This window comes from Genypterus blacodes, unplaced genomic scaffold (assembly GCF_046128005.1).
Source record: "Genypterus blacodes isolate CSIRO-AG114 ecotype Tasmania unplaced genomic scaffold, CSIRO-AGI_Gbla_v1 ptg000036l_1, whole genome shotgun sequence".
In the NCBI taxonomy this organism is placed as follows: domain Eukaryota; kingdom Metazoa; phylum Chordata; class Actinopteri; order Ophidiiformes; family Ophidiidae; genus Genypterus; species Genypterus blacodes.
The window spans coordinates 548,925-570,534 of NW_027466849.1; the positions used below are offsets into that span (position 1 = coordinate 548,925).

At 41.8% G+C, this 21,610-nt stretch overlaps 2 protein-coding genes across 3 annotated transcripts in view; one reads left to right on the plus strand and one right to left on the minus strand.

Moving 5' to 3' along the window:
* Positions 1–1,096: 1,096 nt before the first annotated feature.
* cstf3 (cleavage stimulation factor, 3' pre-RNA, subunit 3) lies at positions 1,097–10,881 on the minus strand. Its single transcript, XM_076146931.1, has 20 exons — positions 10,670–10,881; positions 9,480–9,584; positions 9,215–9,310; positions 5,872–5,904; positions 4,927–5,024; positions 4,752–4,818; positions 4,635–4,669; positions 4,410–4,536; positions 4,239–4,316; positions 3,962–4,124; positions 3,449–3,558; positions 3,195–3,311; positions 2,865–3,083; positions 2,622–2,724; positions 2,438–2,507; positions 2,145–2,340; positions 1,886–2,036; positions 1,645–1,739; positions 1,468–1,528; positions 1,097–1,389 (listed from the first exon to the last, which is right to left on the minus strand). The coding sequence occupies exons 1-20, from the start codon at positions 10,694–10,696 to the stop codon at positions 1,190–1,192; spliced, it is 2,151 nt and encodes a 716-aa protein (XP_076003046.1). The 5' UTR covers positions 10,697–10,881; the 3' UTR covers positions 1,097–1,189.
* Positions 10,882–13,035: 2,154 nt separating this feature from the next.
* Positions 13,036–21,610, plus strand: part of hipk3b (homeodomain interacting protein kinase 3b) — a 35,868-nt gene continuing 27,293 nt past the window's right edge. For both annotated transcript variants that reach the window (XM_076147043.1, XM_076147042.1), the window contains exons 1-2: positions 13,036–13,391; positions 19,655–20,966. In XM_076147043.1, coding sequence (XP_076003158.1) covers positions 13,319–13,391; positions 19,655–20,966 — 1,385 coding nt within the window. In that variant the 5' untranslated portion in view covers positions 13,036–13,318. The remainder of the gene's footprint in view (positions 13,392–19,654; positions 20,967–21,610) is intronic.

Here is a 21,610-nt window from a genome sequence, read left to right on the forward strand (position 1 = left end):
TTTACATCATCTGTCTTCCCCGTCCAGGATGTGTACGTTGTTGTCCTCAAAGGAGTGTCCCTTGTCCTTCAAGTGTGGGTGGACTGCTGAGTCTTGTCCTGAGGAGCTAGCCCTCCTGTGTTGAGCCACGGGTTTGTTTGTTGGTTGTTTCCTTGATGTATAAGTCTGTGCACTGCAGTGGACTGCATACACCAGGCTGCTCTTCTTGTGTCTGTGTGTGTGGGGTCTTATGGGTGGACCAGTTCCTCTCAGTGTGTTGCAGGGTTTGAAAGGTACAGGTATATGGTGTTTGTTGAAAATCTTCATCATACCAGTTTAAACACAAAAACATCAAAGGTTGACTCAGTGGTTTTTACTTTGCTACGACACTAAACTGTTTGTTTGCAAACGGTTTCCAAATGGTCCACACTTTAGTCCTTGTGAAGCTGTGGTGTGATCGAACGCCTGCAATGTTTCTATTTTCACAGTTAAAAGCGGCAACATGTAATTGAGTTTGATGTTTTGACATGCAGGAAGTGTAGTATCAACTCCATTTTGAGTCTCAAAGAGGTCGTCACAACCAATACCTGCTAGTATGACGTATCCATCCTCTGCTTTAAGTACATTTAATTCAGTATTTGCCATGTGAAGGTTAACATAATTAACTTTAATCATGAAATAATTTACAAAGTGATTGCGTCCAGCAGCATGGACACAAATATACCCGAGCTATTAATCAGAGGATGCCAGGCACGGTCAGCTCTGTAGTGCTATTTGCTGCCCCCGTGTGGTCAGAACAAAGCCTAACATTCTCAACTTAAGCAAATCTGTATCATACAAAATCACTCCCTGAATCTGAGGGCTTCACAGGATCCCAGCGAGTCACAAAGGCTCAGTCCACACTAAAAAGGGGTTGGTACAACAGATCAACAGTCAAATGAAAAGCAGATCTGATTGTTTCCCACGTTTATTGTAAGGAAATGTTTATCTAAAAAAAAAAGGAAGAAAAGAAAAGAAAAAACTTTGCCATCACTGGAACGTCACAAGGCCAAAACTCAACTGTGTGCCAATGGCTGAATTAAAAACTTTGTACAGTAAACTGGTCAGTCTTTAAAAATAAAAACTGTTAAAATGTGAACGTTTGTTTACCCCATATGATCTGAAGTTATGATAACATTCCTACAGGGTTCACTTGGTGTTTCTCTGGAGCTTATCGGATCCTCTTTTGCTGCCGGGCGCGGTAGATGTCGTGTATGGGCGGAGCTACGGCCCCTTTGTCATCCTCCTCGTCGGAGTCTGCGTTAGGCCTCTTGAGTGACTTGGCGGCGGCGTGGTTCTCCATGGCTCCGTTGCCCTCCCCTCCTGCGTCGGGCTGTCTGCCTGTGATGAGCTCTACAGCAGCGTCTACGGCTATCAAGAGGACACAAAAGGCATCAGTACAATGCAAGAAATGTGACCGTAGAGATGATCAGGACCAAAGAAACTTACTTTCAGGCAGCGTGCATCTCCTGAAAGATTCCATGAGCTCATCCACCAGAACAAAGGGACCCTGCAGCCAGACAAGCACAGACAGAGAGCATGAATCCTGCTGCTACTTGCAGTGCTCTAATTCACTGCTAGTTCATGTGAGCTTGATGGTATTAAGCTGCGGCGGCTGCTACTCACGCTGAAGCACGTAGGCGGAGGAAGCAGCTTCATGAGGACAACAGCAGCTGGGGGGACGGGGAAAACTCCGCCTGGAACAGGGTGTAGACCTGGAGCTAAGAGGAGGATCACAACAGCCAGCAGCAGTGATTAATCATGTTATGCATCAAGCGGAGGACACGCAGCTTGATTTGAACCAACGCGTCTCTTGTATCTGGTTGGAGATCCGGTGGAGGACATGTGGCAGGGAAGGAGCACTTACGGGCAAGGTGCCGTGGCTGGAAAGGGATCATCTGATTGGTGTCAGGTTTGGGGTACTCGGGTTTACGGTCGGCCTCGTCCTTCATCGCAGGCGCAGAGGGCGTCACCACAGCCTCCGGAAGCAGCGCTGCCAGTTTGGCACGAGACACATCCTGAAAACGCGCAGCAAAAACTGGTTAAATATCACTTCAAGCTCCCAGAAATCTAGTGAAAATTATTTACTAATGACAAATGAAGCCACGATAGGTCTCGAAACCCACCTTGTATCCGAGGGCCTTTAGTTCACTTGTAGAGCAGGGATACAGGTCCATGAACTTGTACCTGTCTACGAGCAAGGCTGTCTCTTTCCCCTCGTACTCGTCCTTGAAGGCAGTGAAGCGCCTGCGTTCCACTTTGAGAATACTGGCCAGGTCTCCTATGTTACTCTCAAAAGCCAGAAACCGAGCCCAGATCTCACTGGTGTACAAAAGAAGGAGGAGAAGTCAGCGACCACGGCTGTGCCACACTTACATACATACATGAACATGTGCTCAGAGTTAACATGTGCCATTACCCTGACTTCTCCGGTGACAAGCTCCCTGATGTGAGGACACGTTCAAACAGAACCCTGGTGTTGTTATCCTCTGGAATGAGACAATCACATTTCTTCAAAATGAATGTGGGTCTTATTTTACAGCACAGAACTAAATAAATCCCAGGTCCGTGTGTCAGCTCTGCAGTTAGTTAGAAACTCTTACCGTTAAGATGTGAGAGGTAATCAATGTATGCAAGTATGTACTCTGGAATGTCTCCATATTTCTTCAAACCAAGTTCAAAAATCTTGAAGGCCACCGATTTATCCTGTAGGGAGAGATCACGTGTGTGAAAGGCAAAGATTTGTCTGCAGTTAACTTGTGTCACAGCGCACAGTTAACAAAAACAAAAGCAAAGTAGCATGTGTGTGTGTGTGTGTGTGTGTGTGTGTGTGTGTGTGTGTTTACCTTGCTGCAGTAGTACTCCATCAACGCCGCAGTAACGTACACATGGTGACGCGTGCGTAGATCCTCCCTGGCCTTCTTGAAGATGGTGCGGCCTGATTTAATGCCCTCTGCCCTCCTGGCAAACTTCATGTACTGAATGTACACCAGTGTGGGGTCAATGTCCTCGATGCCCAGCAGCTTATTGTAGATGCTGTGGACCTTCTCGTGTTTCATACGGCTCTATGAAGACAGCAAACAAAGGGTTAATACATAAGAAAGGTGCTGACAAAGTGTCTGTGTTTGCTGCTGCCTTCTTTAGCGCACATGCTGAGGAAGCAGCTGGACACTCACCTCTTCATAGTCAGCAAAGGAGAAGTATAGCAGCATGTTCTTCTTCAGTAGTGTCCCGATGGCACGTTCATAGATGTTAGCAGCTTCATCGCTGAACAGCTTTGAATTGTTCATGTCCTGAGGCGGAGAGAGAAAAGGGTTTGAGCAGCCGTTCCTCCAGTGGGACCACGGCAGTTTGGTCTCCATTCTCAAGCCTTTTGCAGGTTGTTCGTAGGTTTAGACAGACTCCAGATGTGAGAGGTTTCATGTCTTACCCCTTTCTCTGCCAGCAGCTTGCTGGATTGCTCCAGGTACTGTGCAGCCTCATACCAGACATCAGGGTGGTGACCCAGCACCAGCAGGCACTGCTCATAGGCAAACATCACTGCAATACAGGACACAACCACACACACTCATGAGACACAACAGGGAGAGAAAGATCTGCAGGCCGTCTCTGTTTTCTGGTCAGAAATGAAAGTCGTGGGAGGGGACAACGTCAAACTTTGCCCTCTAGTGGTGGCCTTGGTAACAGAGCACAAGCTTCATATGACTCTCCAAACAAACATGAAACCAGAAACACAAACACATGTAAATATGTGGTATTGTCTTAGTACTTGTAATTGAAGGTCATTGTATTTGCTGTTTAGTCTGCGACATCTTCCATTCTTCCAAGTAACTTGAATGTTATTTGCTGGATAAAGTCGAAATGATGTAATTATTTTATGACAAAGAATTCCTAAGAATGAAAAGCTGGTGGATCTGCTCCCACGCTGAGCGCAGTGAATCACCTCTCTTTGTGATGAGGTACTGGTCTTCTGTGCGTAACGGGTTGCTTTTCTCCCACTGGATATATTTCTTCCACATGTCCACTTGCTGGGCTTCCTGTGGGGAGTTCTGTGGAGGCACTGAGGGGGCGTTCCTGTCCAGCCCCTTCATCACAGTCTCATATTCCTGCATTGCAAAGACCAGCATCAGGCATGGGTCACTTTACAAACACAGCCTGACTTATAAAAAGGACCTGTAAGGGATTCGTGCATTGGTGTGAAGTGTACACCGCGTCGTCACCTTTGCTACTCTCCTCGCGTTCATGTAGTCTCTGCTCCGATCCTCTATCATCTTCTTAGCCAAGTGTACATTGATGCCCTGCTCCACAAAAAAGAGAGGTCGGTGTGTTAGGTCTCAATCTACACGTATTCTTCTTAAGGGGAAACCTCCACCACCGCCTGGGTTTCTCACCTCTTCATATTTGCTATAATCTCTCCAGAGTTGTTCAATGTTGATCATGGGATTGACGCAGCCCCTCTGGTAAACCCGCCGTACTGCAGTGATCCTTTGGTTCTCAGCGTACGAGCCCACCGCCTCACTGAGCCAGCACAGAAACAAAGCATCTCAGCCGTTAGGAAGGTGGCCATGGCATATTCTGTGATATTATATACATGCAAAGCACATTAAGGTACTTACACTCCTTTAAGGAAGTTGATGTAATCCACCCAGATCTGTGAGAAGAGATAAAAGCTGTTAGGTGACACTACACAGTTACATAGCACATGCCTGATAACATGCTCATCACTTGTTTACCTGATAAGACATGATTTCCATGCCAATTTTATCCAGAGCAAAGTCATATGCTTGGGCCATCTTCTCTCTGCAGGCAAGGAAACGGGAATTAAGTCCAGTGAACCCGTCACATGTGTATCAGTGCAGGAGGCAGCTTGCCAGTACTTTTCTCTCTGAATACAAAACGTTCTCTTACTTGTAGCTGGGCAGTTTTCCTTTGGTCTCTCGAACATAAGAGAGGTAACATTTCCACAGGTCGATGTGGAACACTTTCATGAGACATCTCTGAAACAGCTGCAGGGAAAGAACAGGGGAAGATTAGGAAATAAGAAGTAAACTGCATAAAATCAAAATAATCTGGACAAAGTTGTGAGAGTGTGTTGTGTGTGATGAGTGTGTACTCTGCTGGATTAGTACTAAACAGTAATATATTTGAAGTACAGCCATTTATTCCATTATAAACAAGAATGTGGAGTTGTGCTCAAGCTTCCGCACCTTTGTGTCAGGTACACATTTCACAAAACACACTGAGTTAGTTAGGGGTGTGTGCTTCACAGTACAGTCACACAACTACCATCACTAATCCTGCTCTGTGAGGTCAGGTTGCATGTGACCTACAGTGTGAACTGCACAAAACAGGTTTCTGATTTCAAGATCATATTCATGATCTATACTGAATATACAAGTCACATATGTATGTTGACATCCAGGCAGCAGCTTCACCACATAGCAGTGACTCATATGGTGATTTTCTGCTAGTTGGTCCACTTAACCTTAGAAACCAGGGATGGATTTCAGGCTGTTTCTGTGAAACACTAAACAGACACACACATTCACAACACTACATGCTCTATGCATTTTGCAGTGTTATGTAACAACAAAAGTGTATGTTCAAACACATTGGATTCCAACCACACACATCTTTCTTAGTCATATTTCTATCATTTTGTTGGATGAAAGGAGAACACTGTATGCGACTCAATGCTGCCCCCTGAGTCGAACTCACAACACTGCAGCCATAAAGTCTGCTTCTCCAAACTAAACACTGTACTGTAGTAAAAATGAGAACATAATCATAACCCAATATAACCCAGAAATAAATGGACACTACTGAGTTTTCTTGAGTGTGATTGTCACTTACCTTTTCTACTTTGTCATAGTTTTTAGCCTTGATCTGGAAATAAGAGTGTAAATGTAAAGTTAATTCAAGGGTCTCTTCTATCTAACAGCAGTCATGCATTCCATTCTCTGTCCCACACACACATACACACACTGACATAGTAGATCAACAAAGTGAAATTCACACAAGTTACTTTGAAAAAAGGGGTTTATTTCTTTAGATAGCGCCACATAACCCAGTAAACACCAGTTACCATGGATTACAGAAATAAAACAGTGACCATACTGTCAGAATTAAGAATATTAATTTAATCCCTAAATGAAATCCTTTCCCAGCCCCTCGGAGTGTCTATAGTTAGAAACAGCATTAAATCATCCTGTAATGCCCGAGCGGATGAGGTGGTCTCCTACTGAAGAGCAGCGAGGCAAAAGGCAGAACTCTTTATGAGCGCTTCGTCTCCTCCCATCGCTTCACTTTAATGCGCCCCACAAAGTAAACAGTCAGCATTCAAACAGCCTGGCTAAGGTTAAAGCTGGTTTGTATTGCAGTAGTTAAATACACCAGAGGCAGGAGTGTGTATCTTAAAAGAGATGATAGATTCAGAATGTTTGCTCGGTTACTGACATGGCGGATTATCTGACTGACCCCGGGGAACAGAAGCATTAAGACATTTACAAACAGATCAGAAAAGTATTCAAGTCATTGATACTTCTGCCATTGGCCGAGAAATAGACAGAGTGTGGACACAGGCAGGTCTCTATCACACCTGGGTTTGTCTTATGAAGCCTGCACTTGTTTCCTAACCATAAAAGCTCATTATGGTGATTTGCTGCCAATAACTATCTCTGTGTAAGCAAAACCCCCCAAGGATTATTCTCTATCTCAAAACAAATATTGCTGTTGAGATTAAATTCAAGGAACAAACAAACCTAAATTAACCCTGAAAAGGACCAAAATACCCTAAGAAAATAGTCTCAATGAGGAAGAAATGGTGCTCAGTGAAGAAGGCAGTGTTGTTACAACAAAACACCTTAAAGAGACAATCAAAAATGCAGCATTTTAAAGTTGTTTTATTAGAATCGTATTGTTTCTTCCAGAAATACTTGAGCAGAGCTTAAGGCAAGACTGTCTATGTGTCCCATAATTAAGAATATTTGGTCAAACTGGATGGATGAGCTCTGATGACTTCAGCACTAACATAATGTGTTTCGACGTATCATTATTCTCTCCCTCCAGGAGGATTTACAAGTTACACAACCGCAGAATTATGAACCAGTTCCACTGAACGTGACCAGAAAAATCCAAGCCGTTCTACAAAAAGCAAAACTTTAACATAAAATGTGACCTAAACAATAAAACCAATAATCAAAAAAATGCCAGCCAGTTCGTAATGCTGACGTTAATCACACACACTAGACTTTTCTGGGGTCCTGTGGGCCTTCAAAGCAACATGTACAAACTATCTAATGCAGTGTGACCGATAAGGAAAAGCACTAGATCTATAATCCAGCAGTGAAGATGCCGATGCAGTGGGAAACAGAATAACTCACGTAGATGCAAGTTCGCACAAGATTGAATTTTTGTAATAACCTTTTGCTCTTCCTTGGAGCGTACTGTGCACACTGGAGCCCATTAAGAAGACAAACGCAGATGGGAAAATATAACTACACAACTTCCAAATTCAGACAGAAGTAGCCTCAACATAAGCTTGGGACATCTAATGTGCTCCACCTTTTCAGTGAGGTCATGCTGTGAATCATTATTTGAGTTTCAGCTGACATGCACAGGTAACCTTGATGTAAGGGCACGTGACATAAGACCACAGCCTTGTTGGTGTGAAATGGAAACCAACAGACTGAACTGGATTGCCTCAGTGTGGACGTCTGCACAGCTCAACACTGACAGCCCATACATAAAAAAAAAAGGGGAACGCGAGTTCATCCACACACTTACCAAATAAGATTTGTTAATTTGGATTTGAAATGTTCAGGTAACAGTGACCTCTATGCAAATACAATACACAACACTATCTTTGGGGTTTGTGTTTCATTGTGGGTTGAAGTTAAGGGAGCTGTGCCACACTTAAAACCAGATAGTCAGGTAATTGAGCTCATAAGCGTCACTATTGTTGCAATTACACTTAATGCAAGTAATCTTAAGTAGCTGTGTGTGATGTTGCATGGGAGAGTAGCGACTAAACCAAACCATTACTTTGTTTGTATCTAGTTAAAAAAGACTACTGTGTGACCTCAGCATTTGTTTGTTTTTTTAAAACATTGTCCATGAAAGTTGAGTGCATGCCCATGAGTTCATTGTGCCTTTAAGTAACCAATCTCGTCTTTAATCTGTGCCTCTGTTTGGTAAAGCAGGCATTGAGGAAAGCTGGTAACGCTCTCTCTGCCTGTGCATGTCACAACAATGATTCTCTTGTACCGGGACTGATGTGTGACTATGTGTGTGTAGCTCCACAACAACCACAAACCACAACATGGAACACTCAGCAACATTGAATAAATAGCAGAGGTCACCCAAAAGGTTACCTGAAGCTTTGGACTTTAACTAGCAGCCAAACGGTGATGCATGAGCAAATACTTGCTGTCAGTGACAAAAAAAATAAAACTCATCCTATCAGTGTCTGATGACATAGGAGAAACTAGTGGCGGCGTTGGACAAATGGGTCAGTGGTTATATTTTGACCATCTTTAGGAGAAGGTGGGAGGCCGTGAGGGGACGGGGAGAGCTGACTCATGGAGGGGAGGGGCCACAGAATCAGTATTTGTCATGACAAGTTACCCAAAAAGAAATGACACAGGAGGCAATAAATTGACACGACAAGGGAATAAAAGGCTAATGCACTCCAATACTATTAAAAAGTAGTTTTAATACTGTTGCAGATCACACATGCAACAAATGCACTTTTACCCCATTTAGAAAAAGGCGCAAAGAATATTTTTGTTTGAAAACCCTGCAACATAAAAAAAACTGTCTGAAAAAGACATGTAAGAGCTAAATTCCCCTCTAAGTGTTTAAAGGCACAATCCTTATTGAGCCCAGCTAAAACCTGAGCAGTTGAAATGGTTTACATCATTAGTGTCGTGAATATATACTGAAACGATTATTTTTTGAAATGCTGTTCACTTGATACCCCTTTGGCACATAGATGACATTTCAAATCTGTGAAGAAAACACCTGACAACTTTTTACCGGAGTGCCTACGGCTCAGTAACCGGGCCTTGTGGTCCAAAACAGGATATCTAACTTTGAACTTCATCAGGAGACATTTGTTTGTGTGAAAGTCACATTGTTGATCATCATGTCAGATAAATACCCAGCCATGCACACGGAAGAAGAGAAAAGTATTAACCTCGGCTTCAATGAATAGTTTCCAGAATCGGCCAGAGCTTGGGAACTGTGTGACAAGGCGCTCATAAGTCTTCCTTGCTTTATCTATTGGTTGGTTCTAAGGAAGAAGAGTGCATTTACATTCAAAAACTGTGCAACATGTGAAGAAGCAGTCATGTGGAAAAAGGAGGTGATAGGTCATTTAGTACTTTAGCAATCCTTAACCCCCCCCCCACCCGCACACCCATTTTGATTAACCCCAGGAATGCAACTCTGTGTCACTAAACCTGTGCTTCTCGAATCAGAATGCTCCATGCGTCAAGGTCATAGGGGTTTTCTTCCAACTTCTTCTCTGCCTTTTTCACCTTCTCTGGAATATACTCTGTCGCCGCCTGCAAAACAGCACAAGACATATGGGCCATTACTCAGCTGAAAAGACATACGCAAGTCTGCCAGCACTTTATGTGGCGTGAAAGTGGCTGCCAGATGATGTGCATACAGAAAGAAAATGACCATACAACACGAAACTTCATTTATTAGTAAGGTAAGAGGGAATAATCATTTACGAGTCCCAGCAGTGACATCACAGCAAAGCTATTTACTCTGAAAATGCAGGACATACTCAGGAAATTCCAGATGACATCATTCAAAACTTCCAAAATGTTTTCATTTTTCAGAATTCTAGAGTTAATTTTGTTACTTATACCTTTGGGGACAGACCCAGGTTTTGATATTATTCTCATGTCTTCACTTTCTGAATTTTTTTGTTATTAATTAAAGGGATTTCTGTGCCTGATACTTCACTTTCTGTTGGGATTTTTTTTTTTATAGAGTTTATTCCTACTTTTGGGGCAGTTGATCTGGAGGTTTAGAGACATTCCCGTCGTGCCAGGATTAATACAGGATATCCGCTAAATGTTACCGACACTTATTCCACGGTACTTTCATTTTATGACTTTCATTGTACCTTATTTTTGAGTCATTTTAAACTATAGCGGGGATACGCCCCGTGCTTTCCCAGATTAATTAGCAGAGTTCAATCATGCCGCAGGAGATTAACACTCCTCTTTCCCTAGCCATAATACGGACTGGCACGTTAAAACTTCTTTCAGTACCATGAGGGCAACAGATCAGCAACAAATGGCGGTAGACTGGGATAACGGCGGACCTCACGGTGTGGCAACGCCGCTGTTGGGCAGCAAAACATTGGCTTCACGATGCCGCGCGACTCTAGCGACAATGCGAACTAGCTAACACCAGTCAGCAAACACATTACGCTGGGCTTCGACAAAAGTCCGCCTCAGAAAGTAGTTAGTCAAAGTCAAAAAGTGTCCATTTAATCGTGTAACAACAACACTACCGCACGTTCTTGCATCGAGACTAGCGCAACATTAGCATACACGGGACGCTCGCGAGCTATAACATGCTAGTACTTTAGTTAGCATTAGCTTTGCGCTAAATAACATCTTGTAGTTACCTGGTCGGCCGGGGCATCGGTGGACATGGCTGGGAGAGTAATTGTGGTTAGAGATGTAGCTAATATTAAATAAGAGCAAAACGGAAGGATAATGGGACTGCAGGTTTTTACTGCGGTTAGGTAATCGGCATATCTTCAAAAGGCTCGAACAGTCTGCACACTTTGCAGCCCAGTGGCGAAATCTCTCAAAATGGCGTGAGTGTTTTTCTACTTCCGCCTGAAAAGCTTCAGGGGTCACGTATCGGTTCAGCTTCATTACTCATATTAATGACAAGTTGTATGATTAAAACAAAACTGTTGAAAGTCAATATAGATAGTCATAGATAGAACGATATAAAGAAATCATGCTGCAATATTAAAAGCATATAAGGTAAAAATTAACCAATAAATTAAATAGCTCCAACCAAGTTAACAAGATGATTCAGGGATACGGATAAAATGACGAAACCATTAATTTCAAAAAATAAACCCTATCATTATAAACGTTAATTGTTATTGCTAATATTTGACAATATATACTTTACAACCAAAATTCAATTATTATGGAAATTTAAGACGTATTTAACAGCTAAAACATCACATTTCGTGTCTTACAGAAACTATCCTCTGAGCAGCAGGATGGCAATTTAAGCTTTTCATTCCCCTTAATAAGTAAAATGTCTATATAATTATTGTCTTTTCTGAAATTACTAAAGGCATGTCTCAAAATACTTCATCCAAGGGCCACGAATGACGGTTATCATTGTTTGTTTGTTTTTTTGCTATGTTTTTTCAACCGTTATCTGTGAATGATCGATTCATTTGGGCAGTTTCTTCTGAAGCCTTAAACTCTTATTTTGAAATAAAGGCAAGGTCAATGGAAAGCTGAAACCAGGATGAGTACCAAAGCGAATGCATGAGTGGTGATCACGTGATTGCAATCATATGACCTGCTGGTATTGCGCTGTGGAGCAAACACCCTTAATGTTATCCAGCAGTTCACTCAAAGAAAAACTAAACACCAACAACGGAATCAAACCGGATTTTCTAATGAACCATAAAAAAAAGAATGAATGAATATTTAAATAGAATCTGTATAAAAACCGTGATCTATTCAACTGTGTCAGATTCTAAAGCTACTTAGATAAGTGATGTCATCAAACAAACAACGTGAAGTCACACAGAACAGGACAGGGATGTAATCCAAACTTCCCAAATTTCTACTGTAGTGTCATTGGTTTATCTTCGGCTCATACGTGAGTAATCTGACCTAAATTTGTTATCATTCATAACTATCATATATAGTTTATGAATATATATATTGAGGCAGATTTAGTTGAAATGATTTCCTTGCTTAAATCCAATGTTATTTAATTTATTGTTATAGTGGAACTACATTTAGTTTGATTTATCTCCAAAAAAATCATCAAGAAAACATGGTATTGTCCCATTTTCGCAAAGGCGCCCTCTACACATGATATCTGCAGAACACAGAACTTTACCACTTTTTATGTGTGTTTGATGTACATTCACAAATAATAGCATCAATTTTCTCAATTATTTAGTCAAGTTTTCCATAGCCGAATCATACCCATGTCAGACAGCTAGAGATCCTCAATCCACACTTACTTAGTTTGTAAATTAGCACAGAATACAGATTGTTAATATCCCTATATCTATCTATATCTATATCCCTAGCTTTCAATGTTCCTGTGTAACTGCTATTGCCCTGGACATTTGGAAGGTAAGAAGCATACATCCCCACAACCAATAAAAGACAATTATCCTCATCAACAATTATGATGGAAAACCATAAAGCAATATATTCATGAAAATCTCCATAAAATAAGTTTGCTGTTTTTGCTTTTCTAAGCACTGTAATTTACAATCAACAACAATCAACAAGGCTCTCTCAAACTGGTCGCCCTCTAGTGGCAGAATGTTGGCGTCGCTATAATAAAATTAATAATACAGGGATCAGGTGTCAAGACGTGCCAATATTTATGAATGACTGTCCGAGTGAGATGACAAAAAAAAAAGGATTTGTTAGGCCCGTGCATCGTTTTAAAAGCAAAATACGTTGTAGTAGCAGCTTGAAGCGGTTTAAAGTAGAATTCTCGTATTCATTTTTAATGCAGACATTACTGACGATACATACGTGTGATCTGGCTTAAACTGCAGTAAAACAAAAGATATGATCACAAACAAGATAGCGAATTGAAAATCGCAATAATCAACCAATACGCCAAACTTCAAATAAAATAAAATAATACAAAGATACTTTCAATCGCGTGCATTTTGTAAAGCATTACGACGCTATGCTCGTCGATCGATTGGTTGGGTCTGGCCTATGCCGTCAGTTCACAAACATTCTCTTCTCTCCGTTTTGCTAGAGAGGAAAGGGACATGTTGTTAGAGACTGGTTGGGCTGAGGAACACTTCGTCTAGAGGGGACGCAGACACCCTTTCAGAGATGGGCTACCGCGCCCAGAGACGACGGAGAAGAATCTGAAAAGTGTCGCTACGGCCTGGGCTCGGTTTGGTGCTGCTGGACGTTCGCATGTAGGAGTTATTCCATGTTGAAAATGTGGGAGATGGTGGCTTTGCCGAGAGCGAGCTCTCCCTTCCTGTCGTCTAGGACAAGATGGCAGCAGTGCAGGCGAACTGTGCATGCTATGGCTTCATAAGTCCATAACATGTTCAGAGAAGCCCTGGATTCTACACACTGTTACTCTATGTGAAGGTACGTGCCGGACTGACAGCTGCCGATGGCGCTGCTTCTTTAACCAAAGCTTTTAAGATAGAGTTTAGTTGTGACGTAATACAAAGTCATAACTTAGCCCAAAACTTAGCTAACGAGCTGTCGGTTTTAATATTACCTGCTTGTGTACTGAGCTGTATTTGTTTTTAATATTGATTGTGACGCTTATCTTTGGTGACGCGGGGGACATTTAGCGATAAGGATCGGCGTCACTGAGCTGTTTGTTATTCCTGTGCTGTCACGGCCACTCGTTGCTTTATTATTAATACGCTGATTACATGTCTGCTGCTGTATTACGCGTTGTAGGTATTTTCCTCTTTTGTTATACTCGACACTTGACTGCATAATTATTGTCATTAATCTTACTAGTGATATACCGTTTGCATGGAGACGAAATCATTGCTTAAATTGACCTTTTGGACCCCTTTAAAGGGACAAACTGTATTTTTTTCTACAGTGTTTGTACTCTGCCTTTTGGAATTTAAACAACAACATTAACCACGTGGACTTTAATGTGGTTTGGTATTTAGTTTTTCAGTGGATATGTGGGCTTTGGTATAGTTTCTCACAGAGTACTCAGAGTATGTTTAAGCATTTAGTTAAAATCCAAACATAACTAGGGTTGCTACTTTTTGATTCATTACTGTTTATGTAGAAATAGAACATACAGTTTCTACTTTGAATTGATTTCAGCAATCAGTTATTAAAGCATCAAAACTGTGCCTTCTAAAAGAGTTCAGCGTCCCTGTGTAGGGCTTTGTACAAGTTGTTCTTCAGTGAAGATTACAAGAATATAATACATGAAATGGCAGTGTTATGATGGGTGTCAGGAGAGAAAAACGAATATAACAAAGCTTATTTAAACATAAATAAAGCTCCTGTCGCTTACCATTTATCTCACACCAGGCACCTTCACAGAGATATCAATTTAGACACAGCTATAATAAAAAGCTGTTAGTATAATTATATAACACATTGGTTTCATGTTCAAGAGGAAGTTCATGGCCATGCCTGAGGTTCTGCTGAAAGGCTTGGAAACAATCACCACACACTAGCAAAACAAACAGACCCAATGTATTTTGGTTGCTAGTGGTTGATCTATTCTGCAAATTTAGGACTGCGCTTTGACTCAAAGACACACAAGTTAAATGGCTTTTGTGCCTGCCCGTGTGTATGTCTGTATGACACAATACCCATTATTACTGTTGGTTTCTGATAAATTTGATGTCATCATACCATGGAAACTGTTGACACAGTCGCGTTGCCTTGGCACAGAGCAGTAATGTAATGTCATTGTATCCCAAACAGCAAAAGTGAAATGAAAAGTTTGATTTGTTTTGCTTTCATACCAAACAAAATGACCCAGCAACCTTCACTTTTAATTTTATATAAGTCTTGCTTATTAGGCTAAGGTAAATAGAAGCTAAATGATCATTTATTAGTTTTATTCTTGATTGTATCCAGTGAGTAGTGATAAGATGGTTCCTTTATCAGGCTGTTATTAAAACATCATTGAGACGCTGCTATGCATTTCTCTCTTCTTCATTTTTTCATTTCTTCCTCGTGAACCTTTTTCGGACTGCAAAACAAGCACAGCACTGTACAATCCAACTTTGCATAGACACTCCTGTCTGCTGTCACACCCCAGTACTCAGCTTATCTGCAGTAAGGCTCGAAAAGAACGAGTGCAAGTGATAATGGGAGCAACAATGGCCAAGTTGTCAGTATAATCTAAACAGTCAGTATGTACATTTACATGAACTCAGTACATGAGTATTTATCATTACCTTAGGTAAAAATTTAACTGTTGACATATATAGAATCAATATCATTCTGCCATTCTCTACTTAAACATGACATGTTGTACAGAAAGAAATGAGTCTCATTAGCTCATTGCCAATTTCAAGTTGCATGAAGGTGCACATGAACTTAAAAAAAATATTAATTGCATAAAGAACAACATAATTAAAGTTTGGAAGTGCACAAGTGACGACAGCATCTAATGTGTTTATTAGGTATCATGAAATGCAAAACATGGATTGAATTAGTTCTTCTCTAATCTATAAACATAAACATTTAGTCGACAAATACCTCAGTACTAAGCTTTGGATGTTTTCAGTAGGATCGTACTCAGAGTAACATGGCATGTTGCCTACTTGTTGAAACTCAGAAGGGTAATGATGATCAGTGTTGCGGCTCAACCATGCCACTCCAACATGCCCATCTAGATGATTAAGACTTTTATTACTCTTTGTTACCAAAAGAACAGGTATTTTCAAAGCTTCTCTGTAAGATGCCGACTGTTACACTGTTGTCAAGTCCATACAGCCACATGTTACAAGATTGGAAACTTAATTAAGTCGGAAGCAAACCAAGAATAGACTAGTAAGCGGAGCATTGCCTGCCTGTGCTTGGACAAAGATCCCCAATTTACTCTTAATAAAAAGGAACCATGATGGATCAGTGCTTAAGATGCATTAAAAAGCCTTAGTACAGGATAATAGACAGCAATTATAGATTATATATGAAGAAAACCTTAGTGAGTTGATGGTGAATCGTATATAGTACATCTTCCCAGCAAAGGTAAAAACTGACTGGACAGAATTATAGAAATGAATCACATTTTTGAAAATAGTAACACCAGCGTCTGATGTTTTTTGTTTGGTTAGACCAAATATATAATTTCAGTCAATGTAAAAATGAATCATTTGCCACTGGACGGACAGGAATGGTCCTTACAATTGGGCTAGTCATAATCATAATGTGACTAGTAAGTATCTGCTACAGCATTGCACAACCCATTGAAATAACCAGTTTTACTGTATGTTGCCTTTATTCAGAATGTAGTAGACTCCTAAATGATAGTCATAAGCCCAAAGTTGAAATGCCACGTCGTCACATGCTGAAGGAAATAGAAGGCTCTTTTATCTCGAGCACAGAAGATTGTATTCACCAGACACAGGCAGACTATCAACAGTTTTGTAGCTGGCTGTTAGCACACTACACACAACAGCGCCTGTTAAAGGGTTAAAACATTTAATTCAGTACTCTCCATGTCAAGATATTGCATTATATGAAGCACAAATATGTCAGTCGCAACAGCGGACCAAATTTTACCAGCAGAAAGAAGACCGGGCCTAGAACACATGTTTGTGTCCAGCATGGCAGCCTGCATGTGATGTCGGCATCAGAATCAGCAAGCCTCTTTTGGTGTCATCAGCCCCCCTGTTTAATGTTTTATAAGGCTTTCACCTATTATTACTTCTGCGTCTAAGGGCTTAAGACACACCAAGCACAACCCCTAAGAATGAGCACCAACAATCTGCTGCTGCTACTACTTAGGAAAGACTATCCATCGGCCAGCTGCTGGCTGCCATGCACATATGTCACACCTGTATTGACCTGCGGATTTGTTATCCAAGAAGAAAAACAGCATTACTTCAAGATAAAACAAAGAAACCTACAATTTCCACCCCACTTTTTGTCTGGGAAATGAGTTAAAGATATTGGTGGGGGCGGAGGAAAACACGATTCTGTAGCAGTTGGTGTTTTGAATGAATTATTTTTCAATGAATCTTTAAGTAGAGACCAGTACTCTACTTGACAACCTACACATTGCTTTATCAGAGGGGTGTCGACACATCCAGCAATTTTGTAGTCAATTTACAAACGCCTTGAAAATCCCTCCTTGTTCGTATGTTCAGCCCTGTTGTACCACAAGGGCGTGTTGTTCTTTGTGTTGGGATTTGCAATGCTGTTGCATTTTGGATTTAGGATTCAGCAGGATTTGATTCAACGTTATCTCTATTTTAACTCATAAGATTTGCATCTTTTTGAGTGCTGCTTTTTAATCCCCAAGTTCTTTAAGCTTTGTATAGTTTGTATACCTTTATTGTCTAGATAATACATTAATGAAAGGTAACTGTTACTGCTCTCTCTCACAATACCGCCACACCCACCAATTCAACAACCTCCTTAGACTGGAGAATACTGATGTTCAGCTACAATGCAGCGACAGTTTGCTCGCTGTGTCTGGGCCCTAAGGCACTTCTCTAATGTCTCTAATCAGGACCATTTGGTCGCTGTGGACAGGTGTCTAGCTCTTATTTTGTCCTTAATTTCATTTTGAGTTGGCCGGGGTCAAAAGGTCAACTGTGTGCAATTACTTAGCAGCTCATGGTTGCTGGATAAGTTGTATAGCTTTGAAGGATGTAATGCGATGCCACAGGAGGAGCCTCATGACTGACTAAGGGGTATCTGGCTTCAGCTGGTAATAATAGTAAGGTTCAGCAGCTGCCATCCCCTTGCCTTTGCTACTAAAAAACCCTTTACCCCACAACATCATCTCCAACATCTTATCCCTGTTTAATGTCTTTATGTGCGTGGGCCATCCAGGGCAGTTAGCTGATGCCTAAGAAAAGTTCTGTTTTATATTGATCCTTAGTGTTCTGTCAGTAACCCGGTATTCACAAATGCAATCCCTCAGCTGTTGGGAACAGCTCGAGTGAAAAACCTTCTCTTACTGTTGAAGGTCTGTGCTTCAGACATCAATCTCTGTTCCGTGTTTTGGAGTTATGAACCCATAGTATATCAAGCATTCAAAAACTGCCCTTCATATTACACTACAATGAATTGCTGTTAATTTAAAAGAATGAGGTTTGTTTACTGATGACCCCTGTCTTCATTTTTAATCCACTAGTTGTAGGGTACAGTTGTACATTTATTGGTGCTTTTTAGCAGTAGGGGTGGGAATATGGACTTATTACTTCTACTTTTGTTTTTACTATGATAGGCTTTCAGATTGGAGTGGTCTGATGTTGATTTGCAGGTGCACCAGGTTGCCAATTGTTGTTTTGCAATGGAGCATTTAAAAATGTGTTTTCATTTGTGAAAGCAGTGATTAGCCTTTAAGGGCAGTGTTTGGGAAAATATGCTCAATTGCTGCAAACAGAGGAGATAGTAAACAAGGTTCCCAAAACAAATGATCTGTGATTGTGCAGAGAGCTGTCAGGGGAATAGGTTGACCTTATCTCGCCGCTCAGAATAGAGTCAAAGGGGGAGCTCGCAGCGTCAGTGTTATCACAACACAAGTGTGTTTTCCATCAGACACATTTATTTTGGGATACTTACAGGCTTGAGCTGTTACAAACTAGAGCTCTGACATTACTTACATATATAATCATACATCATTGTTTTATTATTAAAACTTTGGAAGAAGTGTTTAGCGTGAGGCAGGGAAACAAGGCTCTGCAATTCAAAGAAATTCTACTTAGAAGTGCAGTAATGTTTGAAGTAGTAGTTTGTGATCAGGTTAGATGATGGTGCAGGTTAGATTAGAGTTTATAAATAGCTGTAAATGTATTAGTGATTAAAGTAGAGAAACCCTTAGGGACGAGTTGCTTGTCAGTACATAAGACACAGAGGGACATAAGTAGGTCACAGACGGTGTCTGTAAGGTTACTGTGCCATTGTGGTGTATGCCTCTGAAATCTGTGTTCTTGCCTGTTTCTCTTACTGTGTCACAGAAGAACATTTTGGCAACACATGATGGTCTGAATGAAGTGCTTGGTTCTTGTACACGCACACGGAATAAGAGGGGAAGAAAGAGGGATGAATAAGCTGTCTCTGAGAATTGGAAATGTGGGCTTGATGATGCTTTGTAATTTTCCTTTTCTCTGCCTCTTTTATTGGTTGCCTAGAGACCTACAGTGGGATGCAAGGAAATGGCAGGAAAAGGTCACACAAACCTTTGAGAAGTTAGTCATGCACTGCGTGGAGGTGGTGGCTGGGTTGCAGTGAATAGGGCACAGTGACAACACTGTTTTCAACCACCTTTTTTGAGAGGTGTGGAGAGATGTAATGTAATAGTGATGTCATCAAATGGGTTATTAAAACAACATGGTGAGATTGGCCCGATTTAATAAAGACAGGGGAAAGACAGGGAATTGTGGAAATCTTTCCATATAATAAGGGGTAACCTTGATAATCATATCAGAGTGGATGCTTAGTGACTGTATACTTGATAGTCGGCATTAAATGACCCACATGCTCTGTCATTACTGAGATATTAGACTATTTGTATATATATATATATATATATATATTATGTGTGTGTGTTTGTGTATATATGTATGTGTTTATATATGTTATTATTATTATTACTACTGGTTAATTTATCTTGATTAACTTACATTTTTGTGCATCTAAAGTAATGACCCATTTTGCTTCATTCTGTTTCTGTGCAGGTATGGCCTCACAAGTCTTGGTCTACCCACCACACATTTATCAAACCCAGACAAGTGCCTTTTGCAGTGTGAAGAAACTCAAAGTTGAGCCCAGCAGCTGTGTGTACCATGAGAGGGCACACCCGCAGACTTATCTGAACAACAGAACCCTTGGCCTTGCACACCCATCAAAACAAACCCACTCGTTTGTGAACCGAGATTTGGCAGTGGGCGTGAAAGTGCGTAGAGGAGACAAGTACCCAGTACAGACGGTGGTGGTGCGTGGTGTACAGAGGCAACAGCCTAGTAAAAAAGGAGGAGGACTGGGCCCAACTGCAGCCCAGCAACGTCAGGACACAGCAATTGTCCATTTGCTGGGCAAGGGGCAGCAGCAGATAGACACAGCAAGTGAGGGCAGCAGTGGAGCAACAGGAGCAGGAGGAGGGGGAAGGGGAGAGGGCTGCAGTGGAGCAGGTGACAGAGGTGGAGAGGCGGAGGGCGACAGAGACGAGAACTGTGGAGGTTTTAACTCATCTGACAGCTCTCTGCGATGTGGGCTGAAACGTAAAAGTGAGGAACTGGAGAACCGAGGGAGCACCATGCAGATAGTGGAGGAACTGTCCATGTTGCCTGCCATGTTGCAAACAGCGAATGTGGGGAACACGGCCATGACTGCACCTGCGGCTGTCGGAGCTGGAGGAGACCCCTTGAAACAAGGTGCAGGGCCTGGTGGTGCAGGTGGAGCGGGCGGAACGGGAACAGGAGGAGGAGATGGGGACTATCAGCTTGTACAGCATGAAGTCTTGTGTTCAATGAAGAATACCTACGAAGTGCTGGATTTCTTGGGACGTGGCACATTTGGCCAGGTTGTAAAGTGCTGGAAGAGGGGCACAGGTGAGGTCGTGGCCGTGAAGATCCTCAAGAACCACCCTTCATATGCTCGGCAGGGTCAAATCGAAGTCGGCATCCTCGCCCGTCTGAGTGGGGAGAATGCAGACGAGCACAACCTCGTGCGAGCCTTCGAATGCTTCCAGCACCGTAGCCACACCTGCCTGGTGTTCGAGATGCTTGAGCAGAACCTGTATGATTTCCTGAAGCAGAACAAGTTCAGCCCACTGCCCCTCAAAGTGATCAGACCGGTGCTGCAGCAGGTGGCGACGGCTCTGAAAAAGCTGAAAAGCATGGGTCTAATTCATGCAGACCTCAAGCCAGAGAACATAATGCTGGTGGACCCAGTGAGGCAACCCTACAGGGTGAAGGTGATCGACTTTGGCTCAGCCAGTCATGTGTCCAAAGCAGTGTGCTCCACATACCTGCAGTCTCGGTATTATAGGTAAGCACAAGATGAGATTTGTCTCAATTTTTAATATAACACAACATCAATAATTACAGTCTGTTGGTGTTCAGGCCCACCAAACTCGGTTTAATAAATGTCCTTCCTCTAGCAAAACAAGGAAATGTCTCTCATGCTGCACAACATCCTGCATACTTGGGAGCCGCATACCACAGGCCCTAAAAAAATGTGACCGTGACATCTTTACAAAGTAACGACTGTTCGTCTTCCTGTGCTAAATCAAAAAGGTTCAGAGGAAAAGACTCAGTGAGAACATTGTGATTAGACAAGCTTGTGAAGATTGTTGGCGTTACTTGCATTGAAAGCAAAACAGACGACTGAGATGACATTAAGAGAAAAGAAACAGATGGGTAAATACTTGAAGAATAACACAAATACACATTTATAGCTTTGGTGAGTTGGATTACATTTCAAGAAAGGTTACCAAAACTACCAAAACACAACTATTTAGCCAAAGCCTCTAGGTTATGATTTTGCAGTGGAGTCCCAATGTTTATGTTAGAGAATACTTTTGTATCTGGCAGTTTTTGGCTTTGCGCTTGGAAAGGCTGTGGGACAAATGGCTTTTGATTGAGACCAACAAACCTGAGATGCTATCAGCTGTTGCATAACAGGGAGTGGGT